General features: G+C 34.4%; 1 protein-coding gene across 1 annotated transcript in view; it reads left to right on the top strand.

Moving 5' to 3' along the window:
* The first annotated feature begins 8,707 nt into the window (after positions 1 to 8,707).
* The window catches only part of ADGRL4 (adhesion G protein-coupled receptor L4), a 124,197-nt gene continuing 117,879 nt past the window's right edge, over positions 8,708 to 15,025 (top strand). The window contains exons 1-2 of the mRNA XM_054451997.2: positions 8,708 to 8,853; positions 10,259 to 10,408. Coding sequence (XP_054307972.1) covers positions 8,832 to 8,853; positions 10,259 to 10,408 — 172 coding nt within the window. The 5' untranslated portion in view covers positions 8,708 to 8,831. The remainder of the gene's footprint in view (positions 8,854 to 10,258; positions 10,409 to 15,025) is intronic.

The following is a 15,025-nucleotide window of genomic DNA, read 5'->3' on the forward strand; positions in this document are numbered from 1 at the left end:
AAATTTCAAAAGTCACCTTTCTGTAGATTTGCTAACTTGTCAGTGTGTGTTTTCTTAGGAAAGAGCATTCCTTTCTAAGATTCTACCAAGGAAAACACAGAGTGAGCTTTCTGAGAGTAATGCTAAGAGCCTTTGTCTTAGAATCACTCATCAGAATGGCGCCTTGTTCCATGCCATTCTTTTTAAATTACTATAGTTATTTCAGTGTGATTCCAGTCATCTAATTAGAACAGTTTTCCTGAATCATAAAAGAAAAAAAATATCCATTGTAAAAAATATTTCTCACTGAGGACCAGAGAGATAAATAGGCCTTTGTAATTGGTGTGGAGACACATGGAATAGGAGCAAGGCCAGAAATGGACACTGCTGAGTTTCCTCTACTGATGTACATGGTGGACCAGGTAGAAGAAGCAATCAATGCCTTTGGCTTCAGAACATAAAAAGTTTGACATTGCCTTGGGCATATAAAGCCACTGGAAGCCAGTGAGCTAATGTGATTGTAGCATGATAAATATGAACTGGGATACGGTTTTTGAGATAAAGCAGAGAAAATCAGAAAGATTTTAAGTTATATTATTCTTCAAGCCTTAGTTAATTGTTAGGCATTTTATACAGACTATTGCTTTTATTTGATAATCATACTTGCATACTCTAATAACAGCTTATCAGGTTAAGAGTTGATTAATATACACTAAAAGTTACATCTGAGAAAGTTATTTTACCATACACATATTTCCTTAGTGCTATGCAACATTCAATACAAACTATGAAGTTACAGCTTAAAGATTCTGATAAGAATAGACTCATTTTTGCCACATTATCTCTCAATAGAATTTTGCACAGTGAGAGTAAATTCAACCGTAGCTCTTTATTAGGATCAAACATTTTATGATGAGAGAGGTACAAAATTAATCCATCCTGTTGACAGTCTTACGAGTCCTTCAGAAAACAAACAAAACAAAACAAGGACAGGCTGAGATTTAGGCATTCTATTGACAAGGACAGTGGGGAAATGGAACAAAATTAGTATATTTACAGGACAACCTTTAAGACCATAATCATATGGTTCCTCACAAATGCAATGGTAATGGAACACAGAAAATTGTAAACAAGACACATCACTAGTTAAATATTGTACACAGCAACCTTATCAATCTTAGCACCAAAAGTAAAAACAATGCATAAAATTAATTTCAGCCTTCAACAAAAGAAAGTCAACAGAGGAATCATGATTTTAGTTATATGCATTATTATAAAGTTTTCAAAAATGCTCTTTTCAGGTATGAGTAAAACATTTTATACTCTCAAAAATATGTGGGTGGTGAGGACAATATTTGAAAGATATGTTGCTAACGATGCAATATTGAAATTATTTAAAATAAAACAATGAATAATCATTAAATATCTGACCAATAGTAAAAAATAATTTAAGAGAAATCAAATAAAAATGACTTCAGAAACTGTTTTATATATAGCTCTTTTTTTTTAAAGAAGAAGTGCCTAGGTTGATGAAAATGTTAATTGCCTCCATTAGAATCTTATTTTTATCTTCTAATTTATTTAGTCAAAATGAAAAATGCATTCTAAAATATAATCTCAACTTCAGGAATAAAGGTCAATTACCTTGATAATAATTCAATGGCAACCTCTGTCTTCTACAGCTAAACCGTTTCTCAGATCATTCCAATTGTGATTCAGAATTCTTTCCATTTTATATGTATTTTTAAGAAAATTACTTATAAATACCTGAATATCTACTAATGAAAAACTCTTCATTCTTGCATTGGCCTGAGCTCAGTGATCATATTTGGCACAAAAATAAAACAATGTTACTTTTTTTTCCATATCGATATTCTTTGTACCTTAAAGAATTTTATTCACGTCACAAACAAGATTCATTTATTATGTATTTATTATTGTATTATGTACTATGCTACCAGCATAGGAAGTGGGATTATTTGGTATAATTAAAATTTGGAAAATCAATAACTATTGAATAATTTTGAAAGAGAAACTAGTGCAATTAGCTTGTGAATTATTTTTAAGACATACATAAGTACAATAAGTTGGGTAAATTATATGTGACAGGCCCTTATTTTAAAATGTTAATTCACAAGTTATGTGTCAATAATGACTTTACATCATCATGGCTTTTGGAAATGTACCTTTAAATTAAGGTAATTATTTCAGTGTAAGCAAAATTATGTTTGCAATTGGTGTGAGATAGTACTATTTATGTTAATTTATGTCTATAGATAGAGATATGAAAGGAAACTCAGAGCCTTATGCTTATCTTTAAAATAACATTTTTTAAAATGTGATAAATTGTAAATGATTATCAGTTAATATACTTTATTTAGATTTCCAAACAGCTTTCTATTTTTAAGCCAATTCTTTCTCATAGAAGGCTATTAGTAAAACAGTTTACAATGAAAAAATTAAATCTTGTCTGAGATTAAAGATTTGTGACAAAGTGGAAAATGAAGCATAAGAATAAAAAGATAATTCTCAAAGAGATAGGAAGTTAATAATGATGTTCCCTGGAGTCCCGAACCAGAGACTTGTATCTTCAATATGCATGTTAATAACAATAGATGATAGTGAATAACAAGCAACTGAAATATGCTCTCAGTACATAATTACAATATTTTATTTTCCTAATAAAAATTGAGCAGTCGTGGAGAATTGTAAAAAGATATAGTAAATGAGTGATTGAAGAACACAAAGGTAGATGAAATGTAACGTAAAGTGCAATGTATTACAAACCTAAAGAAATAATTTAAATTACTTGTACATCCTGAGGGATTCTGTAACCTCTCAGGATATTATTTTGGACAACTCAATGAAGGAGAACAATCAACTATGAATAAATCAGTGTTACAAAGTGTTGAAAGTATAGCTAAAAAGAACGGTGTTTAGAGGTGATTTTCACCTGGTTTCTGTTTTAGGAGTGCTGCCTTTTAGAAAATGAAGTCAGCTTGATATTTCTATAACATAGAAATGTCCAAACAAAAAAAAATTAATGAAATAATTTACAAGTCAGTTAAAATGGAAACGATTAGCATAAATGCAGGTGTTTTTTATTTTTCCTCTTCACATCAATACCTGCCTCAGAAGAAAATCTGTTTCTAGGTGTGGGTACTAGTTTATTAATCTTTATGAAGAGAAACTCTAGGAGAGAAAAAAACATACAAAGCAGGGACATTTGTAAATGTGTTAAGCAGAATAATGGAAAGATTTAGTGATTTTTCTGAAGGTCACAAAACAATTGAATGACCAGGCTGGGAAGGAACTTGGGGCTCCTCCCTTCCAGTCAACACTGAAAATTACCAGATGCTTTTTGCACCCCGTTCCACTGAAAAAATTAGTAGCAGAAAACCTAGTCAAGTGTTCCTGTTCATAGTCTTAGAAATGCAACTTTTAAAATGCTTTTGTATACTAACTTGAGTTTCATAATTAGATGATGAACTGATTAAATGCATAAGTGAAAATGTGTATTAAAACATTATAATTTGTTTTTGATACCAACTGTTGACCGACATTAGACATATTTAACATAGATTAGAAAGACACAAGTTTCCAGCTAGCCAGATTTCCACACCAGCATCTCTCTGCAATTGGTTAAAACCTAAGTTTAACACTAGACCAAAAAAAAAAAAGGAAACAACTCATTTCTCCTACTGTCTTGTAACTATGAATACTTTTAAAAATAACTATGTTTTGCTGGCTTTTTAAAAAATTAAATGCAAAAGACTGACCTTTGCTATATCCCATTGATATAAAATACATCTGAAAATCTAAAAGACCTCTGAGGCAGACAATTTCCAGATAGTCTCCAAAAATACAAATGTGCACTTTTTTTTTTTGAGATGAAGTCTCACTCTGTTGCCAGCCTGAGTGCAGGGGCGCAATCTCGGTTCACTGCAACCTCCGCCTCCTGGGTTCAAGCAATTCTCCTGCCTCAGCCTCCTGAGTAGCTGGGATTACAGGCACGTGTACCATAACCAGATAATTTTTGTATTTTTAGTAGAGATGGGATTTCATCATGTTGTCCAGGATGGTCTCGATCTCCTGACCTCATGATCTGCCCACCTTGGCCCCTCAAAGTGGTGGGATTACAGGCTTGAGCCACCAAGCCTAGCCACAAATGTGCATTTTTGGCAAATTTCATTATGCACTATTCTAGAAACTCTTAATTTATCCAATCAATCAGCACATTTTAAAATTCCATATCTATCACGTTCAGGCACTGAATGAAGTGTCATGGAGCAAAACAAAACAAAACAAAACAAAACAAAACAAAAAGCCAAAAAACAAAAACTCTGTTCCTGACCTTCGAGTTCTAGGAGATTAAGAACCATTAACAGGCAAGTCCACTTTGGAAACCTCAGTCCTTCTCCATTCACGGGCATTCCTCTACACTGGGGCTACTGTTCCACCTTACTAAAAGCTTTTCTTAATTTCAGCATTGAGTATGTTTTAATCAAATTACTCTTTCCTACTTCATACATAACTCAATTTTCCTTTTTTTTAACCTTTCTATAGCACTTTTGCCAACGGTACATTGTTAATGTTGATTTTGACTAAAAGTGAGTCATGAGAAAATCAATATTCTTAGGTGAGAAACTGTGGTAAATTGTCATCCTATTGAGGGTACTATGGGAATAAAGAAAATGCGTAGTAATGAGGAATTACCTAAATTAACAAATTGGTGGTAAAAGTTCAATAAGTTGAAAAAGTCAAATGATCCATAAGTAATGACTAATATTAAGATATGTATTTACAGCTTGACAAACACTTGGAATCTAATCACATTATTGATGTCTAGGTGAGGAATAGACAGTGTTACAAAGGCCTCACAAAGAGGATCCAGAAACGGCATTAGGTTCCTACTATCGGTCACCATGAGCAGAATAAATACACTTTTGGAGAACGGCTTTATTGTCAACTATACACTAATTTCCTATATTTAAATGTGTTTAGTGTCCAGAGGTATGGATGTCTGATTATTCTTACATGTATAGTAATGACCTTAGAAGCTCACTATCATCTAGCAGGGCAAATACAGTTATTTTCATTTAACAGAACTGATCCCCAACAGAGTTAAAGCCTCTACTCAAGATAAAAGCTAGAATTAAACACAGGTCTTCAGAGTGAATACTTTCCATTGCAAACTCCAACCTGTCCAAGAACTTTTCAAGGAAATCCTGTTTAATTTGGCACTTACAGACAGACCTAAGATAGAACTAATCATGGATCTGACAAGATCTAACATTGCAAGAGGAGTGTTCACACTGGTGTATTTCATCAAAGCTACAATTAGGTAGGTAGCTTAAAGTGATTTAACTTCCATGCGTTATGTTATAGACCAAAATCAAGCTCTAAGAGATTGTTGTGTATCTTTCAAAGTTAAACATGCTGCAGTGGTAACCAAGGGAAAACTGTTAATAAAAGTTTAGACTGATAGTTCAATATTCATTTGAGAATACTTTTTTTAAAATATGCTTTTCTTTCTGGTAATTAAAACATTTTTTGGATTGAAACTTCTTTTTTTTTTTTTGAGACTGAGTCTTTCTTTCTCTGTCGTCCAGGCTGGAGTGCAGTGGCGCCATCTGGGCTCACTGCAAGCTCCGCCTCCCGGGTTCATGCCATTCTCCTGCCTCAGCCTCCCCAATAGCTGGGACTACAGGCACCCGCCACCACGCCCAGCTAATTTTTTTGTTTTTTTTTTTTTTTTAGTAGAGATGGGGTTTCACTGTGTTAGCCAGGATGGCCTCGATCTCCTGACCTTGTACAAGATCCGCCGGCCTCAGCCTCCCAAAGCACTGGGATTACAGGAGTGAGCCACTGTGCCCGACTGAAACTTCTAAATGTTTTTTTGTAAGTAATACAAGACAATGAATCCAAAATTATACATTGATTATCTGTATTTTCCTTTAAAAATACAGACTTCTTCAAGCAATACATTTTTAAATGATTTTATTTTTACAAAGAGCAATATTAAAACTATAAGTGTCAGCAGGGCGTGGTGGCTCACGCCTGTAATCCCAGCACTTTGGGAGGCCGACGTGGGTGGATCACGAGGTCAGGAGATCGAGACCATCCTAGCTAACAGGGTGAAACCCCCTCTCTACTAAAAATACAAAAAAAATAGCAGGTAATGGTGGCGGGCGCCTGCAGTCCCAGCTACTTGGGAGGCTGAGGCAGGAGAAAGGCGAGAACCTAGGGGTTGGAGCTTGCGCTGAGCCGAGGTCACACCACTGCCCTCCAGCCTGGGCGACAGAGCGTCTCAAAAAAAAAAAAACTATAAGTATCATTAAACACCTTATGCTCCCCTATACACTATCATTTTCTTGATGAGAACAATGAATACACTTTTGCCTTTTAATAAAAACACACATGCAAAAGAAAAAAATGGAAAACTGTTTTTTAGATTCAAGTGTTAATTCACTTTTGCTAATTTTAAAGCAATGTCTAGGAAAAAGTGATATTTTTAAAGATTGAGCTGTATTTTATTATCTTTAGTATAAAATTAAAGATGAAGCAAGTGTGGCAGATATATGGAGTAAATTATTTTAAAAATAAGTGCTGTGTTTCAGTTTATAGCTCATCTCAGAAAATAATGTATTTCTATATTTATGCCTTCTGAAGTTTGTCTCTATGTATGTACATTGAAGCTCAACTTCTTATAACTGGAGAAACTGGTTTCACATAAATGAATTCAGATCATTGACATACTTCCAATTGTATATTACCAAACTGGGCTTATTAATTTTTTCTTTCAGAATTACTCCTCATCCTATCTTTTGTATTTTTGTGAATGGTTCCCACCTTCTCCCATTCATACAACTAGAAAACCCCAACATTCTCTTTGTTTCAGCCTTATATCTCAATTTTAGTAAATCAAGCAGACATCAATTTGTCTTTATCTAATGCTTTCCGCAATCTGTCCCTATCTCTCCATCACAAATATGCCTACCCTTGTTCAGGCATTCATAATCTATTTCCTAAACTCTTCATAGTTTATTTTTGCTTCCTTGCCTTTGGTATGCCCTTAAAATCCATCATTTGGGTTCTTGCCAGTGATTCACTGAATTGCTTTTCAGTTTAAAACAAAAACAAAAACAAACAAAAAAAAATCTTGAGGAAAAAAAGTTATCAACAAAGTCCAAAACTTCTTTTTTATGGCATTTAGGACTTTTAAATCACTTTTTCAAACTCCGCGAATAACAATATCTGATGACTCCTCATTCTTGCAACAGCCTCCTGAGTGCCATGTCACTCTAGAAGCAATATAGAGAACATGGACTGTGAGCTTATAGTCTGGGTTCGAATCAAGGCCGATCACTTAGACCAGCTGTCTAAGAGCTGCTGTGGACTTTGAGCAAGTCATGCAACACCTTTGTTCCTCATTTGCCTCACCTATTATGGTGCCACTCTCAGGAAATTTTGCCCACATTCACCTAGAAGGAGTCTGGGAAAGTGCTATGAAGAGCCAGATAAATGTGTCAACACATAAGCACTTGTGACTGCTGTTAATACGTAAGTCACTTTGTGGTGTGTGATTGTGACTAGTTTTAGTTGTTTTTCCAGTAGTTCATAATCCCCCTGGAGTCCAGGGGCTGTGGCTGTTCGTCTTTCTGAGGCTGCTCTTTATATAAAGTAAATTTGCACTAGTCACTTTTTAAACAGAACAGGAATGGAATGTGACAAAGGTGATCTGACTATTCAAAGGTAAAATGGCTTGTGTTGATGGCAAAAATATTAGTCATTTCCTTTCTGTAAATCAACTTTATTTAAACTTACATATAATACAATTCATCTAACTTATATACAATAAAATGCACCAGTTTTAAGAATACAGTTGGATAAGTTATGACAAATGCATGCATTCATGTAACCGTCACCTCAGTCAAAATATAGAATGTTATCATCACCTCAATTTCTCCTTGTGCCTTTCTGCAGTCAGTCCCTCTCCTGCATCCCAAGCCTGGGCAACCATTGATCTATTTTCTGTCATGATACATTAGTTTTCTCTGCCAGTTATTTTTAATTTTTTAAGCTAGAATTGTTTCCATGTTCCAATGTGAACGATCTCTTTCTACATAATTGACTTGTATATTAACATGCAAAGGATATGATGCACCAATTTTTCTGCAGATGTAAGGAGGGACTACAGGTGAATTTTACCTGAAATTGAGTTGATAATGGAAAACACAGTCTAACCTAGACACAATAGACTATATCCTTATTTTACACGATGCAACCCCGAGTCCCAGCAAGGTGGGGCCTGAGCACTGGCATGCCGCTTTGCATGGATTCAGGTCTCTTGACTACTTCTTGACCCATTGTTCTTTAGGAAAATGTATTGGCAAGTATATTAAAAAAAGGCTATGTCTTGAAATTTAGGTGTCAGAGAGAACCCCTAAAACCTATTGAGTTTTGGATGCTCCCTCTGGAGGGGCTCTCCGTGGATCTCAGAGACCTTTGTTTTTTATGTACTCACTTTTAGGGTGTCACTCTGGGAGCTGCGCCTGGGGACAAACTGATTCCTCAGTGGGGCTGTAACATTGCTCAGGGTCAGTGGTCACCAGGCAGGGAGCCCAGGTGGCGTGGGGAAAGGGGATGGAGGCCGGACGTGGCCAGCGGACTCAGGGCTTGACTCACACACTCACACAAAAGAGGCCGGAAAGTGTCCGGAGGAAGCCGGCGCGTCACGGAGGACGGATCCGGGACCCTGCCGCGCCCGCCCAGCGGCGCCCGGTGCCGGGTCCACAGCCGCACTCACCCCGCCGCGCTCTCCGCCACCGCCACCACCGCGGCCACCGCCAATGAAACGCCTCCCGCTCCTAGGTGAGTGCTCAGCGCCCCTGGTCGCCGAGGTCGTCGGAGGGACCAATCCCTTGTAGGGGACTGGATTTTTGAAGAGGTGGAGCTCACATGGCAAGTGTATTTGGCAAAATCTCCGAGGAGAATTGATTTAGTACTTCTCAGGATGTTTTTCTCCTTGACCTTTCAACTCTAAAGTTGAATATTCCAAGGTCCAGGGAATGTTACCTTTTTATTCCTCTTGAGGAAGTGTCCAGCATCCCCTTTCACCTTTCTTCTGTTCTGACCCGAAGAAATTTGGGAAATCCAAACCATTAACACCCATGGGAGGCTTCCTGGCATTTTAAGGGGATTGCCGGGCCAGATTTGAGCTTCATTTTGACCATACTGTGCAGAAAGATAGTAAATGACATCTCCGAGGGTGAACTAATTCCGGCTTAGTCAGTATACATAGTTATTTGCCACTAGGATTTAGAACAGAATACTTAAGAATCTCTTGGTACCTGATAAGGACAACTAATGTTAGATGACTGTTTTCAGAACAACGACCTCATGCTTCATAGCTGTTGGTCCTCAAGACTCTTGAGAAGGCCTGGTAAAACAATAAAAAAGGAACCTTCTGTACTTTTCCTTATTTTTTCCTATCAGTCCACAACATATAATTTCCAAATATATTTCAATAACTCTGATGTATAGTCTTCTTCCTTGTTTTGTTTCTTTCTTTTTTTTTTTTTGGTCACATTTGTGTGCTATTCCATTTCTGGAAGATCAATCTTTGACAATAATGTTGAGTTTTTGTTTTTGTTTTTGTTTTGTTTTTAAATTTCCCCTAATGGAAAATAAAAACAGTGAAATAAATTTTATTATGAATAATTGAATTGAAAACAATTGAAATTGAAATTGAAAACAATCATTAGAACACAGAAAAAAAAACAGCAATTGCATCTGTTCTCCTAGATAAGATGTCATCTTAAAATAACACAGATTTGAATTTGCAAAAACCCAAATACTCAATTTACCTTCATTTCTACACAGGATTACTCCCAGAGGAGGGAAATTGCTTTACAATCAGGCAGTTCCCTTTCAAAGCATCTCACCTCAGAATGAAGGGTAACACTTAATCAACATGCTACACTGATCTGGGAACACAGTTTTTATTATAAAGCTGAGTAGTTTATTACGTTTTAATTTCATTGAGATTTACTTGATAAAGGTTGAAATTGAAAAAAAAAAAAAAAGCCTTCATCTTAAAAGTAAGTTTTACTTACTTGCTTTTGTGCTGTAACTTAGCTAAGTGCTCTCTTGGGAAAAATTATAATCCATTTATCTAAATAGAGAGGATAATTTATGCTTATTATACTCTAATTCAACAATGGGGAGAGGTGTTTGTTTTATTTTTTGAAAAGGTGTATTTCTCTATTTTATTTAGTGGTTTTTTCCACTTTGTTGAATTGTTCCTATACTCAAAATTGCACCAAGACACCTTGTCTCCCAAATGCAAAATGTGAAATACGCAATGGAATTGAAGCCTGCTATTGCAACATGGGATTTTCAGGAAATGGTGTCACAATTTGTGAAGGTAAACAAGCTTTATTACTTGTTTTGGATTATACTGTAAGATTAAATTCTGATGTGAATGCTTTTCTGTCCTCCAGAAACTAACTTGTTTTGTGTTATACTGTTTAATTTCCTACCATTTAAAAAACGCTTAAGTAGCTAAACAGTAAGTTTGACTTCCCATGTCAATTTATACTTGTTACTGATTTTAAAAGACTTCATGCATATCTTATTTTTTGATGCAAATATTAAAGATTTCCTTTTAGCTCATGCTGGAGATCCAGGTGTAGAGGGCATAGTCAACAGCTTTGGGAACAAAAGAGTTCACAAAATGTATACTGGTATGTATTGCCTTCATATAAACTCTTTACATGATACCAAGTATGTAAGTATTTGTATACCTATATGGTATATGATACCACATATACAGGTACTTGACTGCCTATATTTGGAGACAATATTAAGAGATTCATGGTTTTCTCATGCATACCCTGGGCATAGGAAATGACAAGAGAAAGAGAGAATTTTGAAAAGACATCATCTTTTGAAAAAGTAGATTATAATCATAGAACTTTATGCTACTGTCCAGAGACAGAATGCCAGAAAACATCCTTGTGGGGTGCAGTTTAGCCCATTGATTTGATCAGCAGAACACCATCTGATAATCAAATTTACATTATTTCGTGTCTGTAGTTGTCACCTCTACCCCTAATCTTCCACTCCCGCTAACACCCTCAATCTTTTTAAATTCATTTTCAGTAAAATCTAGTTTTAACTGGATCCATAGACCAATGTTCTGTGTAGAAGAGAGAGAGAAAAAAGTACTAGGTCATACAAATTAGTTTTAAAATATAATTAAATAGCAAGTTAAAATTATAGCTGTGTGGTGTTATGCATCTAAATGTGTTTAAGATAACATGAACTTTTCCTAATTAAGCCAGGATATTGTATATTGTTAATATTGAATGTGTTTGCTTACAACAAAAACAAGTTGTATCTTGTGATTGAATTATATAGGCTCTTTAAAAAGATTAAATATGCAGTGTTTAGTAAGACCAAACTTCGTCATAATTAGATTGAATGTTTAAAAAATGTACAACAAAGCCACAGTTCACTTAATGGTACATTAAATCAGGCACTTCTGCTTGTATACACAGCCAGAATTTGTAATATACTGTTTTACAAGAATTACAAAATTTTATTCATAAATAATCTTAGAAATGTATTGTGTATTTAATTGAACAGCATTATAGCAAGTATAAAGTTGAGTGACCTTCAAAATACTGCATCTCACAAATTAGTGTGCTTTTCCACTAATCATTACAAATTGTACCATAGTACTTCATAACCAGCATTGCCTTTTCATTATTTAGATGCTTTTCAATTGTCATGCTTAGCATAAGTAACATCAAAAATTTTTCACATTTTGGACCTTTAGCAGCCAACCAGCTTATAATCACATTTCTAATGATTTCTTTTAAAAACACATCTTCCATTATCTAATGCAGTTGTTTTCCCCCTGCTGCCTAAGTCAATAACTAGCTAATAAACAGAAAATATTTTCCATTGGAAAAAAAAATTCTTTAAGACCTTTTGGCCTGCAATTTCTTTCCACGCACAACATAATTTGTAATGGGAATTTGTTTCTTTCTTAGGTTCATGTTAAACTTAAATTCCATTTCTGTTTTAAAAAAACTCCATACACACTTATTTTGATATTTATTATCTGAGATTTGTAGTGTCTTCTTAAAACTGTTCAAACAGTGGTTTTCATCTTTTTCACCTTTTATTAATTCACTGACAGGTTTTTAACCTTTTTTTAGTCAGGATAGTTAATATACTCTTTAGAATTAAAACACTATATTCCCAACTGCTGAATAGTCTAGGTTATATTTTGAGTTTTAAGATTCTTGTTGACATTTTCATCTCTAAAGAGATTCCTCACCTTTCCTATCTTTCTCTAAGATTGGTATTATGTCAAGATGAAATGACTGGACAGGAGATTAGCTACAGAGGATGCCTATTTCTTGAGGAATAGAATTTGTTTTCTTTTTTCTGTCCTCAATATCGCCATTATCATAAAATTTGTCTCTCTCAGAGGTACCAAAGAAATGTTATAGTAATAATCCAACCTCACTAAACATATTAAAAGAGCAAGTTTTGAAGAAGTAATTTATAATTTGTTTTGCATGGTCCTAAAAAATAAGCTTTAATCGTAGTGAATTTATTTAATTTAATCATTTTTTAATTCAACAGATGTTTATTAAGCACTTTGATCATCATTATCATAATCACATCAACATTAGAATAGCTAATATCTACTCTGTTCTGAGTCCAGAAAATTAATTAACAGAGGCCTTATAGTCAAACATATTGATTAAGAGTACAGGCTGTGGAATCAAACAGACTTGGATTCAAGTATTAGCTCTACTACTTGTTTGGTTGGTTGACCCTTCCTAATTCATGTTTATTCTACCTAACAGAGTCATTTCCTAATAGACATAATTTATCATGTAACTCAGCTACTTAATACCTGCCAATGGCTCTTCTTTGTCAACAGAATAAAGTCTAGGCCCTTAACATTCTGACTTAATTCCCACTGCCTTCTCAACAAATATGCCCTCTGATATATATCTGGCGTGAAATTCTTGGAACTCCTTTAAAAATATCGTACATGTTCAACTTCCAGGTTTCGGCCTATGAGTAAAGGGAATAATTAATGGCCAAAATGATTTTTCAAAACATTGTATGGTTATAAACTAATATATGGGGAACATTTTTTCATGAGTAGCATGGAGTAAAGACAATTTGAAAACTTTTGAGATGTTTTGAGCAATAACAAGCTGACTGTAATAAATGCATTGACTTTCAAGTTGTTACTTCTCATTTGGATGTATATGTTCCATTATTTGTTGAAATATATATGAATAATTTTCATGCATTTATCTTATAAACATTATAAGTGGAATTAACATTAAGTGGAATGGAGAATTCCACTTCCAAAGGAAATTGCTAATGTCTCTAACCCTAAAGTAACAAAGATAAACCTAATATGTTACTGAAACAAATCCTAGAGGTAAACCAGCTTATTCAGAAAATATATTCGTAATGTAATTATTAATGCAAACTTTTTTTAAATAACCATTACAAAGCAGAAAAACAATAATTAAAAGATATCAGTGCATTTTGAAGAAGAGACCAAGCATTTTCCTCTATGATAAAATAACATAACTACCTTGAAAAAATGAGAAAAAGGCAAAATCATTTACTTATTTTAGCATTTACAATATTTATCGTATCCCCTTCATACTAGACATTTTCACAAAATGATACCCCTAAGCAATTAGCATAACAACAGTATAATTTTCTTACCTAAAAAGATTGTCTGTCAGCTTATTTTTATCATATCCTAGTGAATTAAATAATCTGCTCACCAAAGTTAGTCTATTTATTCACTGAGATAATGTGTTACACAAATAAGCAAAGTTGAAGTTCACAAGTTGCCTTAAAATTGTATAAATATGTATCTTATGTGAAGGTACATACCAGAATATAGAGTTTATCAAAACTATCTGCTTCAGGTCCCTCTGGAGAAGCTATTTTTCATAGTAGCTTCTAAATATTTTGTTTTTCTTTCTTTTTTTTTGTCTTAGGCGTTTTAAAAATATTTGTTTTCAGTTTTCATCAGACATTATCGGCTCTCTGGTAGTTCATCTGAAACTTTTCTTGTCCTTTTATTTTTAAGTATTGAAATTTAGGAGTAGTCAATTGAGTTGAGTAGCACCCGGACCAGCATTCATAATTCATTCATTCCTTCCTTCCTTCCTCCCTCCCTCCATCCATCCCTCCATCCCTCCCTCCCTCCCTCTCTTCCTTCTTTCCCTCCTTCCTTCCTTCCTTCGTTCCTTCCTTCCATCTTCCTTCCTCCTCCCCTTCCTTGCTTCTTTTCCTTCGTTCTCTATTTCTTGTTTTTTAAATTACAATCCTCAAAAGGAGGTGGCTCCTGATTTTCAGGTAACATTTAAGGATTATTTCAAAAGTTGCAAGTATATATCTCACTAATATTATATGTATGTTTTGCTTCATGTACAAGATATGTTACTAAAAATCTTAGGCAATTTTTATGTATCTCAGAGGAACTTCTTAAATGAATACTACAGCAAACTTGAAAAAGTATAAACTCAGATATGCTACTGGAGAGTCATGTATCAAATTTGTTTAAAGAGAGGTTTATATTTCCTTGGGGTTTCTGTATTAAATGGGAAATGTAACCTCTTTAAGAAATTATAGCCTAAATTAACCCAGGGTTTACCTTCCAGGATCATGATTTCTGTAAACTTCATTCAAATAAATAAAATATCTTGCAAATTTCAGAAATTCTTTTCTTTGTACTAGAAATATGATCTCTTTTCTCTCTTCACAAGAAAGGTTCTACAGTTAGAGATAACTACCACAATAATTAGGTGGAACTTCCTCAAAAGTATCCACTCAACAATATTACACATTCCATCAGTATATAGAAAGAAGAAAATAAACCAATAAACCATTATAAAAACTTTCTTTAGGTTAATATTTACTTTGAAAAGAGAAGGAAAGGGGCTTGTGTGATCTGAGTTTTGCTGATTAGTTCCATAGTTTT

The sequence above is a fragment of the Pongo pygmaeus genome, chromosome 1, assembly GCF_028885625.2.
Source record: "Pongo pygmaeus isolate AG05252 chromosome 1, NHGRI_mPonPyg2-v2.0_pri, whole genome shotgun sequence".
NCBI lineage: Eukaryota > Metazoa > Chordata > Mammalia > Primates > Hominidae > Pongo > Pongo pygmaeus.